General features: G+C 35.1%; 1 protein-coding gene across 2 annotated transcripts in view; it reads right to left on the bottom strand.

Moving 5' to 3' along the window:
* Positions 1 to 26,977, bottom strand: part of LOC103579595 (tyrosine-protein phosphatase Lar) — a 163,033-nt gene that overhangs the window by 113,216 nt on the left and 22,840 nt on the right. For both annotated transcript variants that reach the window (XM_053740890.1, XM_008561031.3), the window contains exon 3: positions 17,662 to 17,794. In XM_053740890.1, the coding sequence (XP_053596865.1) occupies positions 17,662 to 17,725 (64 nt within the window). In that variant the 5' untranslated portion in view covers positions 17,726 to 17,794. The remainder of the gene's footprint in view (positions 1 to 17,661; positions 17,795 to 26,977) is intronic.

The following is a 26,977-nucleotide window of genomic DNA, read 5'->3' as shown; positions in this document are numbered from 1 at the left end:
AAAAATAACAATTTTAATGTAATTTAATTAATATAAATAATTGTGATAAGGTTTTTCAGTGTATTCGTTGAGTCGCGTGACTGTCTGCACGTGATCTCGGTGGTTGTATTCCCGGTAGCAGGAGAGTTAGAAGTAGTTGAGTCCCGTCGCTCTCCTCTCATTACAGTTAAGCGAGTCACGGCGTGACTAACGGTTCATAAGTTACAGTAACAGTTTCTATAGGTATATACATATATATGAAGTACAACGTCTCCGTCTATTCTCTGTTAAAACAGATAAACCTGATGGTTTAACTCGGAAGATCCCGGGTAACTTGGTACCAAGAAGTTTCAGCAAAAGTAACCAGAACCGAACTCTATAACACAGATAGTTTTGTTCACGGTGTTGGTGATGAGTTTAAACTGATTCGCAGTCTCTCCTGGATGAAGTGACCCGCGAGCTTCTCAAAGACGTTAATTCCATTTTAATCAGCCTGCACGTTATGACGCTTCAAACATGTAGGTACTTATTTGTACGTCACATTAATCTTAGCTCGTTCGAGTAATAAATAATTGTCTGATAGTTTTTATGAATGTTAATTGTTTATTCAATAGCAAATTTATCTTAATGCTTAGCGAACACGATATGATTGTACTGTGGGGTGGAAAAAATAATTTAAAAAAGATAACTAGTGAATAGCACGCGACATTATGACTATTTTAACGTGTGGAATTCTAATAAGATTAAGTGTGGTAAAGAGTGTCAACTGAGGATCTCCATTCAGAGAGAACGAGACTGCTTGACAACTCCGAGCCCCTCGTTTTTTTATTTCACGAGTATTTTTTCGAGTTGCACTTGATGTACGTTGCACTTGACATGGATGGGATGATGCCTTAATTGGATAGAACTAGTTTGTTTTTCCACAAGTTTTGTGCTACAGTGTTCAGACTCATTTCATATATTTATATAGATATATGTGCTCTTCCCGCAATATCCGTATCATTGAACTTTTTATTTTTTATTTAACATCAGAAACAAAGGGAATACATAGCACTTTGAGTAAACATGAATGAAAAACAAAGTGAGTTTTCCAGTGGCAGCAGGAAAAAAAAAGCAAAAAAGAGAGTGAACAAGTGTCTAGAGAGCCTGGATACAACGAAACCCTCTAGTCTCTTGTCAAGCTTGCAATTTCGAGGCCAAGATGTTTAAAGTTTAGAAGCAAAAGTCAGCCTGCGGACTTTTTCTTGATGAAAAAAACACTAGTGTGTACATAGAAAAAGTAAAGAAGTTGAAAAACTACAAGACGGAGAAGTTTGGGTAATAGTAGCAGCACAAGACTTGTAGCGGTTGGTTGGGTAGATACTTTGTCGCAAGTCAAGAGTGTGAAGCACCATAATATCATACTAGAAAGATGTTATAGACTTAGTCATCATCTGGATCCCCAACTTGTGATTTCTTCTGCATAACTTCTGCTGCTGTGCGACACAACTTATCAGTCTGAGCATAGATGCTTTTGTGGAATTGAATGAGGACGAAATATTGCCAGAATCTTTTCTGCTGGAAGCGCACAAGTACTTGGTGGGATTTTGGGTAGACCACCAATGCCCGTTTCGCTGGATAAATGTAGCTTAGCGTCCCAGGGGTTCTATAGTTATTGCTGCGGTTGCATAATCGCACTGTAACCCTCTCGTAGAATGGAGATAATGGCGGTGAATAACTGCAGAGAGAGAGAGGGAACTCTTTGACTGACTGACTCAGGTCATTAGACGCCTGAAGCTTTCCGGCGACGGGGAGCAAGATTGAGTGGACGTTTCGCTAAAGGTCAGTCTACAAGTGCTTCATATAAATGTTGCCGGACAATAAATATTGTTCCTCGTGCAGCAATTCATAAGTTTGATTTATTGATGGCTAGATTGGTCGTAACAGCCACTTCCTTAAAAGATGATTCTTATTTATGTGTTATCGTTATTAATGGAAAAACAAATTAATCACAAGTACGCAATCTCACGAATTATTTGGTTGCATCGAATGGTGAAGGGTGAAGTCCTTGAACAACCAACTCTCCGAGATAGAGTTCCAATGAAACTAGAGACGACTCGTTGAGTTCAATGTCGAAGCCCCACTTTGGAATAGCCTTCAGCAGAGTTAGTTCAAGAGGTTTACTGTATTTTTTTTCTACCAGCCCACGTTAGGTCTTCCTGCTCTGACGAGTAAACTTTTCTAGGATTCACCAGGATAATTGACAGCGGGCGAACACTTGTAAAACTTGCCAGAATCTGATCAGATACTCGTGCTTATTATTAATTTAATTTAATTTTTCTCTTAATTTTCTTCTTACTCTTCCTTTTCCATTTGTTTTGCGCAGATTACGCGTAGCAACGTCCGAACGAAATCAACGGGCATATAATTGTTACGTTGCGGAGTTGTTTTGCGTACTGCCAATGGGGTTCTCCGTCATAAAATTCTTCCCCATCAAACTATCTCACTTTCTCTTTAACTCGGTTCTCGTTTGAGGGAACATACCTGACTATTTCAATAGCATACTGGCTATTATGTTGATACTGCACAGACAGAGTTTGGCAGAGAGATATAATCTCTCTGAATGTACATTACATAACTGCAATACAAATGCAAGACCTCACAATGTGTTCCCGTCACGGATGTAGATAGGCTGTATGCACTTAAATGCTTCTGCAGACTTTGTTAGTCACTCTTTTGGCCAGTCCCACTTACCCGGCCATTCTCCAATATGTATATCTACATCTGTACAAAAAGTCTCCATAGGAAATAAAAACCCCTGGCGCAAATTCACCGAGGAAACGAAACACGAGAGGGTGTATGGTTGTAGAATAGCCCGACTGTCGAGGCACCGACACGAAAGCCAAAAGAAAAATAGTTACGCGGCAGTAGGAAACGAGTTGCATACATTAGCAAGCTCGATTATCCGAACGGTTAAAGTGAAGGACGTTTGGACGAGACGACGCAAATGTTTTAGATGTAAAGTGCCATGTTCATTTTTATTTTTACTTGCTGTTGCTGTTCTTTCCATGACGTTTCTCAAGGCGATTGTTGGTTGATAATCTTTGCACGTTGTGCGACATGCGGAGTTGTTATTTATTTTTGCGGTACCTCCGTTCGTTCGTTCGTTCACTTGCTTATAACGACCTCCGAGACCCAAAGCTAATAACGTCGTTGGCCGATTAGTCGATAATTTTTTCTATAGCGAGTGTCAAGGCGATGTCGTATCTGATTCAAGGGAATATCAAGTTGTTAATATTTTCGTTCCCTTTTTCTTTAACGACGTGGAACGGAATTTTTTTTATCAAGACACAATAATAATTGTTTTTTCCGCGTGGAATGAATAATTAATGCGAGGGAATTTTATTGTGAAGGTAAATTTTGTTTGTGACGAATTGAATTTATTTATTTATTTAATTTTTAGGCCAGCTGTTGGCTCTATTGAACACACAATATAAATCACAATGGATTCAATCAAGGAGAATGACAAAGCATTAAACCGCCCATTTTGCCAGCATGATTTTTTAAAAAGTTCTCCACCAATATTTATGATAATGCTGACAATTTAAAGTGGACACGTGTTACTGCGAGTAATGAAATCAAAATGGGAATTTAATTGGATATTTTATAAGCCTAAACAGTGGGTAATTGAATATTATGATCCGTTAGCGGGTTTAGTGTCAACAAATTCAATTCTTCCACAAGCTTCCTCACAAAATTATTATTTTAATGACGTTTCATAATGCCAGGTAATTAAACGCACTTATGAGTTACCGGTAGATTCCTCAGGGTGATTTTGCTCATCAGCGTGCCAAGAGATTGGCAAGACAGCGGGAACTCTGGGATATGAAAAGGGGTAAAGAGTTAAGTTTAACTTAGTTCGCAGAAGCCGGATATGTAATGCTTGTGCCCCTCCATCTCTACCCTATCCGACTCTACCCTACGGTATCTTGGTGCGGTTATAACGCGGCAGCTGAGATGAGGATGAGAATTTACAGAAACCGCCAGATTAATTTCATCTTCCGTTTTTATGTAATTAATGATAATTTACCACAACGTAACCCAACCAATTTTGTTATTAATTACGTCAAGATATCTCAAAGTAAACTGTGCTTTGAAAACTTGCCAACCGAGATTTTCGCTATCCAAATAAATTTAAACCACCGAAATTGAATACTGCCTTTTTAGAGCCAATAGTGTTCAAGTGACCCGTGATTTACGAATCTGGGTTGTTTTCAGCCCTGGCGACTGAGTGGCAAAGACAAAATTGTTTACAAAACTCTGTCAATTAAGTGAAAACCTTGTGGAAAGGTTACACGCAATAGTGCTTCTACTGTTACATACTGTCAGGCAGTTTGCGCCTTTTATTTAAAATAACCCCCAAGGGGTGGCAAATGTCCCACTATGTCCTCTCCGGCAGTTCCCGGTCCCATTGTCCACGGGATTTTTATCCATTTCGATGTTTTCCGATGGCCAAAGAGCTGTGTTACAGTGCGTTTGAATCCGGCGTTCGCACCACTCCCACTGGCAAATAAAATCCCGTACAAGGTCTCTAACTATTTTACCCAAGGGGCATAGGGTTATACACATATATACAGCGAAACAAAGAGAAAAAGAGAGAAAGGGAAAGGGAGAGTGGCCCGGTTAGTAGTCTCTTAATGACCCTTTTGACTATAACTGAAAAGCGTCGTTAAACTAAAATCGATCACCATATCGATTGAATCCAATCATTTAAATCCACTCGAACGACCAGACCACTTTTTATTCGACACTTAATTTTTCAACACCCCTCGGATTATCTATTTTTTATTTTACTCAATATTTCTGTCCGTTAGCTTCGAGCGTACACTTGCTATCTACTATTTTTTTTCCTTCCACTCAAAATAGTGTATTGACCACAATTTATCACAATATCCGGATTTTAGTTATCAATCATGTTATCCCCAATATTTTTTCTCTCAATTGTCATGTCAATTGTCCATAAATAAATAAAAATGTGGACTACCCAAAACAAATATCAATATTTTATCTTTTATGTACATTTATAGTTTTCAAAAATTGTCACTTTTAATTGTCGCTATAAATTACCAATTAATGCTATTTTAAATGCTTATAGGGCAGAGAGAGAGGTACCTTTTTCGGTCACTTTAACTCTAGCTTTGAACACTTGAAAAATTTAAATAAAACAATTTGTACAAGACGCAATGACAATTAATTTTTGAAATCCGTCTAAAGATACTTTTATCCCCCTTTAAAAATAGAAATTTTATTTTATACTTTTTGATTAATCAAAGTAAAGTTTTAAATGTTCAAAAATGGTACTTCCGTTCTGTTGAAAAATAAAAAACCTAAATTCTTAGTCGATAGAGTAAAGCTTGGAATGCCGGTGTATAGTTTTAGAATATTATAAATCGATAATTTACCGAGGAATTCAGCCGTAAGTAACGAAACGATCTTAAAGTGATAAGTTTCTAGTGGCAATTACGCGCTAACTTGTGCTCAAGTAGCAAACCTGCTGGCAAACAGAAATCCACCTATGTGCTACCCGTTAGTTTCGCGATGAGGGAGTTTCATAGCAAGCAACTGGTAACTTTGATCTGCCTTAAAGTGTTCACTTAATGTGCGCCAACATATCACTCACAAATAACTCGATGTATATAATAAATCTATTAACATCATATATTAGGCATTTAGCAACTCAAACATACTTCGAAACTCCATCTAATATCAATCAGTACAAATATTTATTGATAACCAATCAAACAGCTGTGAAACATCGGTCCAAAGAGTTTCAAGGTTCTCTCAAGTAAATCTTGTATATAATTTACTGAGCAAGAAATGTTTGATGGTCTTGTTAAAGTTTGTTGTTCAAATCTGAGCAAATACCAATGAACAAGAGGTGAAATTGCTACAAGTGAAATGAACCGAGAGCTCTTGGGGAAGTAAACTTACTGTGCTTTTGTTGTTTATTCTGGTAGTATTATCAAAAGATACTTTGCAAATATTACTAGACAACGCATCTTTAAGTTTAAGATATTTTTTATTAACATAAATATAAACAGATATAACTCTGAAGTTAATTTACTTAAATAATTTGCATTAATTTAGCAAAGAACGCTTGCTCTTTTAGTCCGCGACTTGATTAATTTCCGAGTTATTTTAATTCATCGTAAACTTTGAGGTTCTTGTAGGGCGAGTTTTCCGGAGAGCTGTGAGTGCTGGTATTTATGACTGACTAAATAATTCTGGTAGAGGTCAAGATTCCTGGAGACATTTAATAACTGTTTTGATCTTTGATTATTTTGAGAAGCAATTAATCAGGAGATGAGTTGATATTTTTATAAATAATATCAGCCAGGATTGGGAGAACTTTAAATCTGGACGAATTTTTTTGAACAAGGATTAGGGAAGTTGTTTTGTAAATTAGGGTTGCGAAAAAGTGGGTCGGAAAGAGTGAGTAAGTGGGAAAGGATTGTCTTGGATATTTTTAAGGTAAGGTACAGAAAAAGTAAAAAAAACATGCACAATTCTCGGAAGTGTCTTGGGTAAAAAGTAAAGAGAACAGTGAATTCACTGGGGACGGATTACCAAAAAAGCTCTAAAGCTCAGAGACAAGAGTTGCTCGTTAATCAACCAGTGAGTAAAAAGAAATTTTCTTAAGGGAATTCAGAACACGTGGGCTTATGAAAGAACCCAGTGCAACTCAACCGGGTCACTGAGCATTTGATAGTGATTTTCTTAGAGAGTTTTAGTGGGGCGGAGGTAGAGTGTACTGGATACAAGTGATGAAAAATAAAGTGGAAGGTGACGGGTAGTGAGCTGGGTACGAATCAACACGTAAATAGCTTGAGTTGGATGAATTCGAAAATAAATTTCTGGAATGATAGAAAAATAATAGTAGTAAAGAGGTAATGAAGTTGAAGTGGGTGAATATAAAGCGGGAGAGAAAAAGGTTATTATGAGTTTCTGAGAATTGATAAAGGTCATAACGGAGTCCGGGACGGCTACCGGAAGGTGGCTTTTCTTCTGTTGCCCTCGACAAAAAATATAAAAGAGCTTAAAAAATATAAAAAGGTTAAGAAAGAAAAGAAGAAAGAGGAGCTCAGCACTTTTCATGGCGCATAAATTGATGTAATTTTTCACAACCCGGTTTTACCGAGTCTCGTGTGCAGAGCAAAGGAGCTGAGAGAGGGTGAAAAGATACGAGAGTTGGAAGCGCGGGGACGGGGCTCGAGACGAACTGAAGAGAACGAGGTCGCTGGACGCTGTGTTATAACGAGGCATAAAGGTGCGTCTGGGTTATAGTTATACTCGGCTCTTAAAAATATTCTGGTGGTTCATGAAGCTAAAATTGTTGTTTTGCTGGTGGTACTGCCGGTGTTCATATTTTTGTACGTAGAATTGAGTCGGAAATAATAATAAACTGTGTAAAAAGCACGGATGTTGATGGGCGAGGGTTGTGGGTAAAAAAATTTAGCAGAAAGAACCATAAAGAGATAAGAAAAATAAAGCGAGCTAGTGTTGAGAGCACAAATTGAGAAAAAGGTAACAACTTTTTTTCCTAGAATAGAATAAGCCGAGAGGTCGTTCACTGAGAAATACTAACTGCTGCTGTTATATATCGGTCGATGTAACCTTCGACACGCGATCTCAACAATAGCGTGTTCGGGACCGGGTTGCACACTCTCACCCGCACTCAATATATCTGTATAGATTCAGTGTGTGGAGTCATACAACATACAACACTAAAAGTAAGCCACTGGTTCCCGATAGCACGCGGGTCGCTAAAAGATCCTGCCCAGCTGTAAAACTACGTACCATGTTTATTTTCTTTTCTTTTTTATTTTTTACCCGCTACTGTAAAAGACCGATTCATGAAAAAATTTAAGTTATCCGGTATCCTATTCCTGAGCGTCTTTTTGGAACACTGGTTTTCAATAACTATTGATTCTATTACCATTGCTAAGCTATAGACTCTGACTTTACCCAAGCTGCAGACTACCGTAGGTGTAGGTTTCGATCTACGCGAGTAGTGGGTTAACAATTCTAGTTGAAAGTGATTATCATTTTATGGAAACGATATAAAAAAGTGGGTATGAATTTTTTATTAATAGCAGAATTATAGACATGTGCGTTTAAATATTTCCAGGTAGAGGTGAATAAATGATTTATAAGTGTGGAAACTTTTCATTTGTGATATTTATGGAATATGTATGTTGAAAGTATGTTAAAGTTTGTGAATATAAAAATAGAGATGCCATCCTACGGATACCGTTGTCAGATTTTCTTAGCCTTCAATAATTTACTGAAGTAGTTTACTACTGGTGAAGTATATTATGTAAGAGTGGAGGCGAGGCAGCTCGCTTGCTATAAAGCAAGCAACCAAACGTAGCTATGTAGTCTCGCTGGGGAGTAGCTCAATTTCCTGACGGAAACCCGAGATGGTACCGCGATGGATGCGCCAGAGAGATGAAACCCGAATGTCGTTTTCAGACTCGCGCACTTTCCTTCTTGTCTGCAGGATCTACAATCACATTTTCCGGTATAAAAAGTAAAAGATGTGGGAGTCCCCCTTCCTTCTGCTTTAAGGGTGGGTACTCGCTACGACAACCGGGACTTGAATTACGGTGAAAAAAAAAAAAAAAAAAAAAAAAAAAAAAAAAATTAAATAGCAAAAAAATGATCGAGCGAAAATAAACGATTGGGACAATGAAATACAGGTAGGAAAAAATAGACTTAAAATGATGAAAAAAAAAAAAAAAAAAAAAAAAAAAAACAGAATGAAATAAAGTTTAAAGAAGAGACAAAAAGTAACTATGAAGGAACTGGATCTTGGAGAACTATAACCCAAGGGAAGAACGAGAAATACGGGCTGATATACGCGTGAGACAAAAAGATAAGAAACTTAGGATCTTCTTCGCTAACCCGTGATACTCTCCCGAGACGTAGGAAATCGGGAATCGAAGCGAGGATAACCGCCGGCAAACAGTGTCGCGGTAAACGTTCACTCCTAACTCGTACCCCAAGATCATCCACACAGGCTCAAAAACTTTTCTCTGCCACTAGCTAGCTGCTTCCTACCCTTCCCGAGCTTCTCGAGACTCTGTTGAATTTCTGTAAACCAGGAAGAAAATAAAATGAAAAATCCACGGAATCTCCGAAGAATAAATATATTAGCACTTGTATCTTTTTCATAAGTCACAACTAACAGCTACCACGTATCATTTACTACGTTTTTTTTTCTCAAGCTAATACCCGGATAAAAGATAAATTATTCATTCTTTATAGGCCCGTAGATTACTTTCCCCTTTTAATAGTAACAGTTTTACGAGTAAGATATGGAAAAGCAATTAGTTTATAAGCGGACGAGTGTCATAAAAATCAAATCGGAAAAGAATTATTACACATGCACATGTGACTAGAGGGAGAGAGGGAGGGGGTGAGTGACTAACGACCTTAATAAATCACTGAAAAAGGGGAAGGATTTATGCAAAAGTGAAGAATAAAATCTATATATTTTAATACGAACACACATTTTGGAAAAGAGTCTCTTGGGGATGAAAAAAAGCTCTCGCCAAAGGAGAAAATTATGAAAGGAATGGGTAAAAAAATGAACGGAAGCGAAGAGTGCACATAAAAAGATAGGAAAGGAAAAGAACCGAGTCGTCATTTGTTATAAAACGTTGGGTTATATTTTTTACGAGTATACACCAGTAAGAGTGGGTAAAAAAACGAGTTGAAAAGTCGCACAAAAAACTATTACAACGATGATACCCGGATGTGCATTTGAAAACTACACTGGGCACGTCACGCGACTCAAAACTCCCTGGTCCATAAATGAATCCATAGAATTTGTATCTCACGCGAGATGTCGCCTCTCGGTGTGATGAGAAAAGAAGAGCGTTTTTTATTTTTTTGTCGGGTTTCACGAAAGACTGATTTTCGCGCTCATGTCACCGCGATCCATGCATGCCGGCTTCGTCGGGTGAGTTTTTGCGCTGCCTAACTGCTACCGAGGATCAAAAATCCGGTACTTCATCGTCTGTGGACGGATGAATAACAATAATAACTGAAAAAAACCCGGATGAAGTAGGCCACCGCGAATATTCTGGGTGCGGATGAATTAACAACAATCGGGTCGGTGTTGATTGCGGTGTGAGCTCGGATTTTTCATTCACATTTTTATTCGCTAAACTGATGGAAACAAAAAAATAAATAAATAAAAAATGAACATAAAAAATGTAACGTCACATGAATGCAAACCATATCTATAATTTAAAAATTTTTAGGCCTACGAAAGACCAAGTTGTTAAATGTTCACACGTCTTTCCAATTATCCGGGTCGTTAGAGGCCTCGATTCAACGGCAAAACTGCATTATTTTATCGTGCAGCCGATCCTACGAGCCGGAGAATTGCTTAAAAACTAGGCCACGCGAAACGAGACATTAATTTTATCTAAAAAATTGTTTTTTTTTTTTTTATTTTTTTCGACTTAGCCACAGGAAAGTTTATCCAAATGGGCGCAACATCAATACTATTGCTCGTTTAATGAACTTAAGGTTCTGCCGGAAGCCAGGATCTGCATAGACAACATAGCTACGAGTATGAATCATAATGCAGCCCGTAGGTAGTTGCCCAACTATTACGCTATCCATTATGGCCCCCAACTTACACGTCTTATCCTTCATCCCCAGTAAAGATACAAGCGGGCAAGATACGGGCGAGTATCTCATAAGAACCTAGGAGTTGGTAGCAGAATATAGCTAGCTCTGGTAACGTACTAGTATCGAGGTCAACCGCATCTTATACCGCACGTTTTCACGTCTCTCGGTCGAACGCAAACATGAACATTCCGACCGCGCTTGTGAGGCGTTGGAGGTTACAGATGGTGGCTTATAACCTTTGGAGCCGATGTTTACACATCTAAATGCTCAAGGAAAGCCCCTAAATTACTTGAGCATACTACTTTAATAACCCATTCTTAATATCATTGTTATTATTGCCCTGGCTTCCTTATCTTAAGTACTTTGACATGAAAATTACCCGCGGCGACTAATTTAATATCTGACGTAACATCTATAACATTTACATTTCGTATTGTTTTACTCCTTTATGGAGTAATTCACGTTATACAATTACAAATACTGTTAGAAATTCAATATTTTGTTTCAAATATACAAATGTATATTTTATGGGTTGTTCTTGTTATTGATATTGATATTGTAGATGTAACGGAGAAACGCAAATGGTAGAACAGTAATGATTATTTCAGCAGATACCTCAGTGAATGGAGGAAACCAGAAACAAAGCTATATTTCAACTAACGGCTCAATCCGTTGCTGAATTAGAGATAATAATAGTTTGTTATAATTAAATAATCGCGAATGATTGAACGTCAAAGAGATTTGTTGAGGGGGCGAATGAGAGAACAGAAAAGGAAATATGAGATTAAGAGGAATCGATGGGGGAACCGTGAATAGGTAAATACTACAAGTTATAAAGGGCTCTAGAGAATTTAGTTACATGTGAAAGAGTATAAATAAAGGAATTAAGAATAAAAAGGTTACACGGCGATTTAATTGCCGTGGGAATACCTTCTGGGAATGGTTAGGAAAAAAAGTAAATTAAGACAATGAAGCTTGTGAGTTTGTGTATCAACCCTGTAACCGGAAATGATGAAAACAAACCGCATAAAATAAGAGAATCGGTTTTGAAATAACGGGGAATTTACGGTTATTGGGAGTTGAGGTAAATTTAATCTGCGGGCTGGTCTCTGTTTGTTTTCGGAAGTTGATGGAAAAAAAATATAGCCAGATATTATTAGTCTGGGTTCGCTGTTTACTCGATGTGGAGAAAAAAATGGGAATGGGTGTCTAATAGAATGATTGACTAGTGGATTTGTGGGGAAATATGACTGGCATGAGAAATACTAGATTCGTAGCAATATAAATGCTGATGGGTCGGCTCACGGGCACGAATGATGTCGTTACGTCCGCACGCTCAGTCAGCTCATTCTATCCGAGCATGAATGAATGAGCTGAATTTATCAGAAGGCATCGATGATGTGAGTTTAAATTATCGATTATTTAATCATTCAACATTTGGACCCAAGCCCACTTAACCCCAAATAAACTCGTGTTGATCAATGTATTAAATAGCAATTTGTTGATGAAAATCTCTTACTCAGCAGGATTATGAGCGTTTATTTAAATTCAGATACTCCAAGTTTTAATTACTGATCATTTCACCATTCACTCGATTTTAAGTAAATGGGCACGAATAATTATCGAAATAGATAGACGGAAGTATAAAGTAATAAAAAAAGCCAGATATTGACGTGTTATTTGCGTTCAAAAAATAAAAACAGCATTTCGAATGCCAGAAGAGTTTACTTTAAAAAGCAGCTCGACTGAGCGGTAATTTTAGCTGAAAAAAATACGAGCGAAACAATGTAGATCAGTTATTTAGATAAGAGAATGAACAGAGAGAAAGAAAATAAAACTAGGTGAATGAAAAAAAGTGGAGCGATGGTGAGAATGCGCTTAAGCTTAAAAACAAATAATTTGAAAGCTTAAGTGTACTCGTAGACCAGCAAAGCTTGCCTCTGTCAACTTTTTTTCTTTATTACATTTTTTTTATAAACTTTTTCGTTTACTACTTCATTTTCAATTCTTTGTTCTCGCGCTTCCCTTCTCCCAACCAATACGCAAAGTTTTGTCCACAAGTTAGTCGATAAAGATGAAAATTCAGAGACTAGATTATTGGAGTTTTAACGAAAATCATCTTTCATCGTTTAAGTTTTACTTTATTTTAAACTCAGCTTTCCTATCCTGCATTCAACAAACTCCATGACAGAATTATTTGAACTATAAATTCTATTCATACTTTTATTACTTTGTCTTGGTAATCAAATAAATTTTATTACTTACAACTTTTATTTCCTGTCTATCATTTCCGTTAGTATTTTTCTTGCGAATATTACATTTCAAATCACTCATGTCTTTGTCATTAAATATACATATATATATATATATTTTATATACGTATATATAAAACTAAGAAACGTATCCGGAAGGAAGTAAATAAGTATAAAGTACAAGAAATAAAAAAAATAAAATAAATTGAAAATAGACTGAGAAACGCACACCGTTTCGGAAAACGGAGAATCGTGTGTGCTCTCATTCGCCGTCGTTCGTTCTATTAGAACTCGGATCTAATCTTCCTTGGGATTGGATTCTCGTAACGCGAAACGATTTTGAGGCTCCGATATCCTTGGGTCGCGCTATTCGATTTTCCGTTGTTACCTGCTATCGACTGACGATCAACCTCTTTTTTTTACCTTTTCACGTTCCAATTCCTTTTACCAAAAAAAGAATACCTATATATATATATATATACATATATATTTTCACCAAGATGAAAAGTTTAACCCACAGGAATCACCCACAGCTATTAATTACAATTCCTCTCTTGTATAAATATAAAAAAACAAGATCACAGTTAATAAAACTATCACTTATTATTTACCGAATCCCGAATTAATAGATAACGAATACCCGGATTATGTATAAATAAAAAAATCTAAAAAAAATATTATTTTTTAATCATAAAAAATAATGGCTTAAACAGAGCTCGCGATGTGAAGGAAAAAATCTTTATTATATTTTTTTCTTTTTTTTTTTTTTCACTATTTTTACTCTCGTTTATTTTTCATCCAATTGCAGTATCTCCGAAATTTCCGCGAGATTCATTTTACAGTATTCCACCGATCGACTTCATAAATGGAATACCGAAAGGATTTTTATAACTATTTGAAATGTACGATAGATTTAACTCAATTGTCCTATTACAATAATAATCATTATTATTATTATTATTATTATTATTATTATTATTATTATTATTATTGTTATTGGGAAAAAAATTTATTTACAGAAATGTAAAATTAAATAGGAAATAATGTCTGCATATGTGCATAAAAAATATATATAAATAAAAAATTCGTATGTATTATAAATGATAGAGCAACTTTTTCTTATTTTCCCGACTGCGTAAATGGAGGTTGTATGCAATGGGGCGTGGGTATGGTGAACTTGCTCTTGGTTGGGTATTTTTATCGCTAAAATTACCGCGATATTATTCCCGGTGGTGAGAAAGTATGGTTATTACCGCATTTATTGCAAGTTATGGTGCTACCGTGTGCAATGTAAGATCGTGCGTATATGTACCGTCGACTCTGCAACTCGGATCCCGGTGTATTATAAAGCTCTACTATCGAGACGACTCACCCTCTAGGTGTCTTTCCAAGACGACAATCGATAAGTAATTTACGGTAATCGTACGTGCACTTGATAGTCGGATATTTATATCTTCCAAGCGCCAATAGTTTATCTTATTCAGTGCACATCAGTACTTATTTATTTACTCATATTTAACCGTCGACGGGTAAGAATTTTACGTAATCCGAAGCTATCTTTACAACGTTACAATTTATTAAATTTTACTTTACCTGAATAAATTTTTACAGAACTCGGGGGAAGAGACTAAATTTTTGTTATTATTAAAAATAATTGAAACGTAAAGTTTATTTTTTTTTTTATGGCAATATTCAAAACTGTAATTCAAAGCATTTGAGCGATACAATGTCATTAAATTCCACAAATACGTACTCTCAATAATGCTTTATATTGAAACCAACTTTGAAATATTCAATTATTAAATTTCATTGAATTTTACAAATTACAACGCGACCTTTTATTTTTGTTGCTTTTATTTTAAACTTTTTCTCATATATTCATCCGTTAATTACACCGATCATGTATCTATATATTTATATACGTCCAAGAGCATATGTATACGTATGTATGTGAGTGTGAGTACAGTAACGGACGAATACTTGATGAAAATCGAACTCGGCAAAACAGCAAACTGCACTCACTGTACCTTCATAAATTACATTCCTCAGACGACTACTGGGCTCGCGAAATTCGCTAGGTTATTAATGCGATCCGTCTGATGCCAGGTAATGTTTTTAATTTTTAACCGTTTTCTGAACTTTGACAGTAAATGCTGTTTTATAACTAAGTTTATTAATAATAAACAAAAAAAAAAAAAGATGTCAGAATACTCGGGTTCGTATATCTTCTTTATTTATTTGGTTGAAAACTGTCAAAAGCGAAAAGTGATTTTTTATGGTAAAAATACCGGCGGTCAAGACACGGCCAATGAAAAATCGAAAATTATAAATAAATGTTACAGACGGGAAAAATTACCGATCGATATTTGGCCGAGTTGAGTACCTCGGTTACACAATATCCCTGTGTGGATACCAGTCGTCGTTGAGAAAAGTCCGATGGGATTTGACATAAAACGTGAGAGTATGTTACTTGTTTTATTATATATATATATATATATATATATATATATATTACAAGCATGATTTTTTTTTCTTTCTTCGTCCCTGTGGACGTCAGTTGAATACAGTATAATAGTAAATAACATTTACCTTATTGTCATATTTTACAAAAGACTTAAACAAGGTTTTTTTTTCTTCCCTATAAATTATCATCGAGTTGATTAAATAAATTTTTATAAACAATAATAATAATAATAATAATAATAAGAAGAAATAAAATTGTTTTAGAAATAACTTATGGAGATTACAGTATATATTAATTTTTTTTAGCGAGTGATTATATTCCGGGTTTTTTCATAATAAATTTTCCTGTGTAGTATTTTAAAAATTTCTCTCTGTCGCACGTATAAAATTTAAAACTTTTAATTCAAGCTTTTATATTTTTTGCGAGGTATTTTTGCATGGCTTTAGAAGCCTCTGAGGAAATCTGTGAAGCCGATCTGGACCAGCATATCCACCACCCGAAGCAACTATTCTACACGAGACTACAGGACTACAGCTAAATTTGCATCTATGAGTTTGGCTTTGACAGACTCCTGGTCTACTCAGCTCCGGTTCTCTTATCCAGTGTCTCTTAAAAAAAAACCCACGCCAGACCGGGCACACGTATTCAAAGCAAAGAGCACTACAAACATTTGACAGTAAAACAAAAGGAAGAAAAAAATATAAAAATAAATGTATATAAATTGTGAAAACCACAAACGACTTTTTTCAACCGAGTTTATCAGGAACTTTTTTATATATTTTATTAAAAACATCCATGCCACTGAATTTTCGAACGATAATTCCGTTGAGATTTTATCCGATTTCCCGTATTAGAAACGTCCTTTCATAATTAACTAACTCGTAAATTCAACAGGGATCTGGTATGCATTGTCATTATGACAGCGAGTCAGTGCAGTCAAAGCCTCGATGGATTACTGTCCCGTGTGTAATAATAGCTACCATCACAAGCTAATAAACTCGTTGGTACGATTTAACACACGCCACAGTAACAAACCCATACAAACCATAAACGAATTATCTATCTCAATTAAATATATATTTATATATCTATATACATAACTATATTCTAATGAGAGAAATCCAACCACAGTGTATGTAATTCATCAAAATTAATACCTCAAATTTCATTTCCCCATAATTATAATGCTTTAGTTAATTGTCATCCATTATAAATTTACTTACCACAATAATATATAATTAATAAATGCATTGAACATAGGCTTCACTTAAAATCAATGACATCTATAAAATTATTTACTAACCTTTGCACCAATACTGAAAGCTTTTATAATTTAATTAAACATATATATTTATATAGATTGTGATAATTGTGAACAAGTCAGAAACATGATTGCGATAGACTAATTTCAGTCTATCAGTATTCAGTCCACTGGGAACATATTTGTGGCGGATTTATATTTTTAAATTATTGTCTTTGATCGGCAGTAATTTGTGGGTTACGTAAGTAGTGATTGCTCGCCAGACTGAGGCTATTATTAATTAAAATCAAATTAATTATTTGAATGGGGATTGTGGAATTTTAGTACGGGTAGTAAATCTTGAATGAAACATAAGCTTCTTAGGACAAAATATAAGCTTATTAAAATTTTCAATAACTTTTGAAAAAGTTAATTTTCGCGACAGTGGGCTGGTGCTTAATTTATTATAATTAATTAAGAGTATAATTATTGATTTGAAGTTTTAAATTTAATTTTTACTAAATTTATTAATGAAATTAAATTTTAGTAAAATATTAATATGTAATTTATAATCAATTTCTATAAAATATTTTTGGATTCGGGGATTATTGATCCGAAATTTTGACCTAAATTTATTTTTAGAAATTATAAAAAATTTTTTATACAAGTGATTTTTTAAGATAAATTTTTAAATGAAAATCGTTTTAAGATAAAAATTTTTTTAAGCATCGAGTAAAAAAAAATTTATTGAAATAAAAAATTTACTAATTTTTTTTTTTTTTCTAACGACCGAGGACTTGAATACTAAGCTTTAAAAAAAAAAAAAAAAAAAAAAAACGGAAAAGTCATGGCGAGCAATGTAATTTAATGTCTCTATTTCTTTAATCAACACTTGTGCCGAGTTTTATTAAACCATAAAAATTTTTTCAATAGTCAAGCAGTCTCATCACAACACTCACTGCATGGCACAGCTCATAGTTGTCCTCAGGATCCTCGTAATCCATTTCTTTTAAACACAATAACTTTTTTATTTATTTACTCACCAACATGATTCTGCGCGATAATCGTGTCGAACGCCATCAATAAGACGAGCAAGATAGGAGTCATATTGACCACCTTTCACCCGCTTCAACAGCTTCACTGCACAATAAAATCACCCTCTGGCAGATTCAGCACCTAAGACAATAAAAAATTCACCTGCGTCAAAAGCGTGTTACTGAATTCATCGCAGTCGCCCTCTTGGCCCTCCTCAGATCGAAGACCAATAAATTATTAATATTCACTTTACACAATTGTCTGTCTGTAAAGTTCACATAAAAAAATAGTCTCTCCTAATAGATATATTTGGCTTTTTAAATTTAAAGCTTATTTACCACTGGTCTTGGGAGTTTCATTCAACCAGCAACAGACCTCGGAATATTAACTTCTGAGCGAAAAGTAATTTTTAAAGACAGAAATTCGAAGACTAGTTTATTAAAATATTCCGAACACCGCATGTGTATTTACAGTTTGCTATAAATAATAATTTGTATTTAAAAAGATTCATTAGAGTAACACTTTTAAAATAATTAAAAATAAGCAAACTACAGAACCACTGATTACTCAAATCCAAATAACGTGGACGTATATAAAGAACAAAATAAGCTGCCGATGAAGTCTTGGATCGTAATCAGTTCCGCTGATGTAACGTAAAATAAAGGAACGAAGTCTGTTAAGTCTCAATACTCTTAATCTCTGTTATCTTGGGTGCATTATTCCTTTTGAAAATCTGGCATAACCCTTATCACCCTCGCTGGCTCACTCAACACTCGCTATACACGTCACCCCATTCGCATTGATATTATCACGACTCAGCTTTCTTCCTGTGATTCCACGACCATCCCATATTTCTGTGAGCTTTTACGAATTTGTCGCACCACTAAAGAATACTGATGCTGATACCGACAATCTTATTCACACTTTATACTTTTTATTCCTCCTCTGTATATTCAAACAATCAAATACGAAATATCGACGGTACGTTATCACCGCATCACATTTTTACTCCAAACATAGTCTGAATATTTTAAACAAAATATCAAAGTCTAGCTACAATATTATTTTTGCGAATGACAAATAGTTAAATCCGATCATTTTTACTCTACTCCTCACAACTGAGTATTAATTTATTTTTCCAGTCTCCTGCCGTCTGACGCAACAACGCTCGCATTCCGCGTTTAAAAATCCAGAGCCTAGATCGGCTTGATCTCTTAACCTCGGAGAAAACTGTGGGTTCCAACAGATCAACGGCATGATCTAGGATCTTCTTTCACACATTCTCACATCCACCTATATATGTATATATTTATTTATACATATATTTATGGGACCGAAATCTTCTTTAACTCACAAGCCCCAAGAATGTATCGACAGGTTTACGAGGTCACGAGCTTTTCTCGCAAATACGGGCTTTTTATAATGGCCACTCACCGAGGATTCTGTTGGGGCTTTTCATGTCAATCTACTAGGATTCCTACATACACCAGACAATTTTAAATTCACCGTATTTCACATCCACAATCAATAATACATAAGCGCTTTTTAACTGTCAATAATAATATTTCAAATATATATATATTTAAATTTCCAATCACATAAACATAAATAACTTTGTGTCAATTAAATATTTTTCCAGCCTTTATAAAATTAATGGTACTTTCAGCTCCAACTTTGAATGCTTACTGTGTTAATCCAGTCTTCATAAAACTTTATACTATATTTAATTATATTCGTAGCACTTGGCTGCGTTGTCACAACTAATTGTAATTATCCTCTACAATTGTCCGTAACAAATTTTCAAAAATTTTTTTCCACTGTGATGTTAATCACCTGGATATTCTTTCTCCCTCTTTTCTCACTGACTAGCTTTTAATTAAAAAAAAAATGCACAGTAATGAGTCTTGATCTCCACTGATAAATATTTAGACCAAATTAAAAGACTAAGGACTGAAGTCGTTTTTTTTTTTTTTTTTTTTTTTTTTTATGTTTAATTATAAATAAATAGTATCGTATTGCAGAGGAGTTGAAATAATCTTTAATCTGTTAACAATGTTAAAAAGGCTGGATACACACGATACGAGAACACGATCTGTGTAAAAGGAGCACAATAAAGAGGGAGAAAGAGACGAGGTAACCAGCGTTATCGTAGACTACTCCCGTACGGGTACTTTTCTGAGCGCGCGCTGCGGCCTGACTGACTCACCCCCGTGCACCCCCTAAAAACCTCTGTACCTTTTCCCTCGATGGCGTCTGCGCACTTCCGTGGCCTCCCCCACACACGTATTTACGAGTTTAAATCAAAATCATCCATTTTAATTTATTTTAATTCACTTTTTCGGGGCGACTTGATAATTAATTACAGCTCGACAATCTGATTTAGATTTATCATTTTTATCGTGATAATTATTTTTAAAAAAGAATAAGGTTTCATTAATACTTGGGCTTTTTTTTTAATACCAAGATCCCAGTCTTTTGAACTTGGTAATGACGCCGGATTAATTAAGTTAACAGAGCAAGCTTCGTAGTAAGCTTGAAGTATACAAGCAAAGAATAGTAATAATAATGATAATAAACATAAATATGAATAATAAATAATGAAATGTGATATAATGAAAAATAAGAAAGACTATTATATGATAAGTACGTTTGTATAATTACGAGGGGCTAATTTGGGCGCTCAAAATAGGCGCATGCGTGGATCGGGTAATGGGCAGCTTGGAAGGGCACGCTGGCCGGGGGTAGCGAGTGAGGCAGTTCGTAGTTCGTGGTATCGCAGTTTCTAGTCTGATGTTTGTCCGTGTACAACGCGCGCAGGGATGACACTCCCTGATATGAGGTGTGCACGAGGTCGCGCGCACTCTTCCGACAAGTTGCACATATATATATGTATATGTATTTATATATATATATATATATATATATATATATATATATACCTACATCTATACATATATGAACAACAAGAGTGCAAACATCAAGTTATACAAAACTTGTACGACGCGTTTCTCAGTACTTTGTACACTGATAATACAAGAGTTTATAAAGGAGGTAAGTTTTATATACTTTGTCAATATATTTATGTATACAGTGCTATTATTTCTTTTTTAATTAATTTTCTTATTTTAAGAAAGAAATAATATTTCGGTTTTGTTGAAAATTTTTCCAAAAGATCAAACAATTACTGTGTCAAAATTTTTGATGCCCAATTTATGAAAATAATTTTCTTATTAAAATTTTTCAATTATTCATTTAATAGAATTTTTTTTTAAATTCGACTAAATTCTATTCAACATTTAATAAAATTTCAAATTATGGAATGTAATTTTGTCTAGTAGCCATAAAACTGTTCGACGCAACAATTGTGGAAAATTTATATTCATTTAAAAAAGTTAAGGATTGAGAAAAAAAAAGTTAACACTATTTGATTGAGATTGTAATGTAAAATTAAGGACTGAATAATGAATCCGATATTTTTTTATTTTATTTCAAGTCGTGCTTCATCGTCGTCGTTTTCTATTTTTTTATCACGCTTTTTTACTCGCGTACTTCTGAATTCCACCCTGTGAAAATGACCTGGGATTTTCGTGCAACCAGAGGGTCTCATTAAAACCACGTCAGGTTAGATGTTCGTCTATATATATATATATATATATACATAAATGTATAAAGATTTATATGCATATATAGTACTCCCAGCGTTCACGATAACGTGAACTTCACAAGGCACATATAATTAAATTTAATACTGCAAGTATAACTATACAACACTTTTACATTAACATACACGTTAAAAAGAAAAAACAAAATAACCATTTACTAACTCTATTTATTCTATTTCTACTTTTGAATCAAAGAGATTATCTAGCAATGAAAAAGAAGTTATTCCAATATTTTTTTTTATCTTCGAGGTAAAAAAAATAAAAAACTTCGAATCACGTACTTCAATTGTTCATTAAATCAGACGTCATGTAGACATCAGTTGATAGCTTGAAGAGTTTGATGAATAGTAATATAAAAAGACATTAAAAACTAAAACGCTCGCGTTTGCCTTAAATACAATCAAATTTTTTTGTTCCCGTATATAATCAGCAGATTAACGCTATAAAAAAATGTAAAAGGGTCAGACTGTCGGGCAGTCGGTGTACAATCGTCGACCGCGGTACATTCAGACGATATGAATAAACATTTTTCCGGATAAGCCGCCGGAAAATTACTCGCAGAAACACAACAACCCAGCAGATCTCCATCCCCTTTCTCTTTCTCCCTTGCCCGTTCTACTATCCGCACATTTTCTTCCTTATTTTCATAAACTCTTTTTGCTCCATAGTCATTTAAACCTACGCCCTTGTAAAAAATTTCATCTCATATGAAACAACTCGTTTTACCCAACCCAAAAATAACTAAAAAACCCCCGCCCATTTATCATTTTAAATTATGTTTAATTTTTCTCAACAAAAATTTTATCTCCGAGCCTAATTTATGCTACGCAATACTGCTACTGCTTCATTAAATCGGTTTCCGAAAAATAAAGACCGAAGACCAAGAAGCTGGAGGGCAAAATCTAAAACAGAGTTAACGTAATCGATAAATTAACTCGATAGTTTAGTTTTCCAACCAGCACTCGGCCCACGTACGCGGAAAACGCAGATAGACCAGGTATGAAAGAACGTGGAGGCACGTCTGGGTTAAAAACTTAATCAATCGGTCCGTTTGATTGATCGCGAGGTCGACGAGCGAGTTAATGTGAAGCTCACGAGACCTGAGCCCCCGGCAATTCAACCAGGGGTGATCAACTTACGCCCCTCTTTTAACACACACTGTACAACTCGTTACACACTTTCACTAGTTTTTTTTCAGCCCACTCTTGATCCCAAGCAAACAATACCCCCGGTAAAAGTGTGCACCTGTCACAACAAATTTACCAGCTTTAGAAATTTAAAATCCATTTTTTCCCTCTGCCTCTACGCGAAATGAACTTCGTTATTTTATTATTATTATTATTATATATTAAATTAATTATTATTTTAGTTAATTACTTGTGATGCATTGACTGCTCGTAGGCAAAGGTAATTCGATATACATATATGTATATTTAAATTTCCTTTTGCTCTTTTGTTCTCACGAGTGCTGTGCAGGTGTAATATTTAATTGCCTACGTAACGAGAGCTATATACCTCGAGACTTGCCGATTAATATCCAAGACACGCGACCTTTTCAAACTTCCTAACCCTTTTGTAAACATAATGTACGCATACAGGGGTAGTAGTATAAGATGGCCCGCTCAGAATGTGATATACATTCAAATGAGAACTTGATTTTTTTTTAACTTTAGAAAAAAAAAAATCGAAATCAGTCTGGATCATTTTTTTCGTTTGAAAATATGTAACTGCTCGCTCTCCGTCCGACTTCATATATGTGTGTAAAGTAAAACCGATCGATGATATGTGGGTTTGAAAACCTCATGAGTATATGGCAAATATTATTAATTGGATTAATCAAATATCTACATTGAGTATACCTGGAACAGTCACCATACTTAATTAGTGGTTTTCCAACTATAAACTAACAACTAGACCCAGCCCCGCAATCTCAGCTGTCTCTCTCCGGGTTGTTATGAACATCAATTTAAACCAATCAATTTATCGATCAAACGAATAAATAATATAATTTCCATATATTGCTGGAACTGGATAAAAAAAGCTCGCGAGTGAGCAGCTTGATGCGCGAAAAAGTTATACGAAAATTCTAAACATACTTAGTAAAATAAAAAGAAAGAGAAAAATAAATCAGAAACTTTTTCCAAGAGTGTAGCGAGAGTCCGGGAAATTCGATTGTCAACTGAAGAAATAGACGGGGAAAAACGAGGACGCGAATAGTTTGTACAAGTTTACAAGCAAGTGCTTTATAGGAACCTCGCCGACGGAAGTATTGTGTTCATGGGTTTTTCGTGGTACCGGGCTGGTCACGTCAACCGAATATTACGTGTGTATACAAGAAGAAAAGTCTTAAGTCGGGACACGTAAATCCACCTTTCACGGATTACTCGAGCAAGCGAGGAAACTAAATGAAAATAACGCAAGTTAAATAAAAAGCTAGTGACAGATGGAGCGAGAGAATAATGGAGGAGGTGCTGGAATAGATGGTGACAGTCGTCAAGTTGGTTTGCTAATCAAATTCCGTGTCTGTGGGTATTCAGAAATTAGCTGTCCTCGTCTTTATTTGTTTTTTTGTTTTCTGGACTCATCTCATCCGTCTTATTTACTCACTAATGCCGGGAATATTACATTAAGGCGAAGTTCCTACGAGTCTCACCCATTTGTTTTCATTCATTTCTGTTGCTGGGTCTGTATATATTTATGATCATATGTATAATGCGCTTGTACATGAAATTAACAACGAAACCGGACTTTGTGCGTTGGGTCTACTCTCGTTCTGGCATTCATTTGGCCGCATACTCATCTAGCTGCCACAAAGTTAAACCCTTGATTTGGATTTCCGTTTAGTAACTCGTTTGGGCTTACAATCGGCTCGATTAAACAACTACTGTGGAAAGCGCTGAGAGTAATTACTCACGGGTAAAATAATTTGACAAAAAAAAGAGTAAACTTTGTTCGTGAAGAAAAAGAAAAAGGCTGCAGCTTTAATGAAGTAGGGGGTGAAAATATAAAATCCGAGGAATTTAGCAAATCTTTTAAGATTTTCTTAATTTTAGCTAAGTTTTCATTCTTTTAATCCAACTTTAATATTTAACTTTTGAAATACTTAAAAGTTTGCTATAAAAACAAAAAAACGGACAGTTTGTTTTTGCTGGTTTGAGTCTTGAGAGAGAATCCGGGAAGTGTTTAATCTCGCGTGGAAATGAAACATTTTTTTGTTTGTTTTTGAGTAATGATTTAGTGTGAATAATTTTTAACGGAGTTTAAGTTGGCGAAAAGATGCAGGAGAGGGGAGTAGATAGAGCAGAAAAGATTTAAGGGAGAATAGAAGAAGATAGAGCGGATAAAGAAAGATAGAGAAAGAAACATAGTACATCCGTAGTAAAATTGGTCATGTTCTAGAGAATGAAATTTTCCGTGGCAACTTCCATAATTGACGCTAAGCCCGACAGAATCAAACGGGAAGTCGTCGTCGTGGCGTTTCCCCATTATTTCTCGTTCCCCGTGGTCGACCACTTGTCGGAATATTGCGGCAGTGCTTTCGTCTCCGGGGGATGAAAGTCGACATCGGAAGCGTTGGGTTCTATAAAAGAGAGAAGGACGTCTGTCTTGGTTTTGTTGTTAAAAACCTGGAGAGAAGAGCTCATTGTGCGGAGATTGTCAATCTGATTTGTCGACCACTTTGCGCGCACAGTATTTCCTCTTTTCTTCAGCGCTAAATTTATTTCGTACGTCGGCTGCTAAATTGCTCCTACACGGAGCCAAATCCCAGTGTATTAAATACGTGAGACATTGCATTTGTCAACATTTTTTTGTCTTTCTACCTCCACATGTGAATGCGCACTTGGTACGAATAAAACATTCACCGTTAGCTGGGAAAATGTGAATATGTTCTTTGTAATTTTTGGTTACGGTATTTGAGCCAAGTACTCGAAGTCATTAAGCACTTGTTTTTCGTTTTCAAGCTTGGAAATTCTATGGAGCAGGCATACATCATTTATCATTATCATAAATGGATATGTAGTGGGTGAATGCATAATAAAGTCGAAAGACGAAAGATAAAAATCGGTCAATTGAAAAATTTGTCTAAAGGAAGTGGGTGGCAGACACGGATAATGACGAGCCAGATGCAATTAAATTCTTACAGGTGTGTTTTCACAAAACTGCAGGCTTCAAATAAGAGAGAGGAAGGAAAAGAGGGAGAGAGTTAGTAAAACTAAATGATGGAGGATAAAGATATGAGTGATGGTGTGGGTGCAGTTTGAATAAAAAATAACTAAATGAGAGTGAAAATGAAAAATGTTGAGAAATTTATGCCGATGTGCAAGGGGAGGTACAAGAGCGCGGGAGAGTGAGGGCTAGGAAAAATGGATAGTCTGGAGGACAAAGCACAACGAATAATTATTAGAGCGTGGATTTATAGCTATTGCCTTTCACTATTTACCGCGTTCGCTTTTACTTATCGTGTCCACGTACACCGTTACGGATTTTTTATACATTTTTTTTCCTTTTAAATTTTTGTTGTCTTCAGTTGTTTCTTTTCTTTTGTCCGCCAATACATTATTTGTTTCAACTTCATTGTTTGTTTGTGTGTACCAACTTCCATTGAAAGTTTATTTCGTTTTTTCACCAACAACCCACTCGGACCTAGATCCGTCACAAAGAATGCGCAGATCGATTAAAGCCGGCTACAGACCGGTCACAATTTTACCAGCTAGATTTTTCCACATATATGTCGATATATAAATATATATACATGTATTATCATTGTTCTATTACCTCAATATGGCGGTTTGTTTTCATTTCATCTGGAATATCGAACGATTCGACCTACAAATATTTTGATAAATTATTAATTCTACATTGCCAACGCAATTTTGTTTTGCTTAACGGTTTTCGGTGATAATATAAATATTTATCATCCATGTTTTTCACTGATCACTCCATTATATCTTATATATATTTATGGATCATTATTTATAGATGATCAGTTCAAATAATTCCCGATTATTAAAATTAGAAATAATTCTGTTTGAATAAATTTTGTAAATTAGACATCGTTTATTTCAATAACCCCTTTGTTGGTTCAAAATTATCAATAATTTACATTTAAATATAGTCCGCGAACCAGAAATATTTATTAGCGACCAGCTAATATCAAATAATCAATTACCGAATTACAATAATTTGAATAAATTTTTTAAATCACAAGTCCATCGTTCAATTTCAAAATTAGAGCTTCGAAAAGTAAAGTCGTAAATAAATGATGGTCATTACTTGATATCATTTATTATTTACCGGTTCTGTAACTTGTTTTGTTTAAAAAATAAACTTTTGATATTTGAAACATAAATTGAACAAGAGAAAATATTCTTTTGTTCGAACGTATCATGATACATTCTTATATATGCCTATATGTATATGGTTATTGTAAAGTTTATATATTTGTAAAAAATAATAATAAAGAAGAGTAAATAAACTCTCATGTTGAATAAACGTATTGAATGAATCGTATCACGTTGGTTTGTATAAAACAGACGACACGAAAGAGAACAGGATGTCATTCTTGTTCCAACGTCAATGATACACAGCCGAGTGACTCGACGACACACCACTGCGGGTGAATATATTTATATGTATATATATATACAGTTGTATAAATATA

Source organism: Microplitis demolitor, chromosome 7 (genome assembly GCF_026212275.2).
Source record: "Microplitis demolitor isolate Queensland-Clemson2020A chromosome 7, iyMicDemo2.1a, whole genome shotgun sequence".
Classification (NCBI taxonomy): Eukaryota; Metazoa; Arthropoda; class Insecta; order Hymenoptera; family Braconidae; genus Microplitis; species Microplitis demolitor.
Note: the sequence above shows the minus strand (reverse complement) of the source record. Positions and strands in the feature narration are given on the sequence as shown.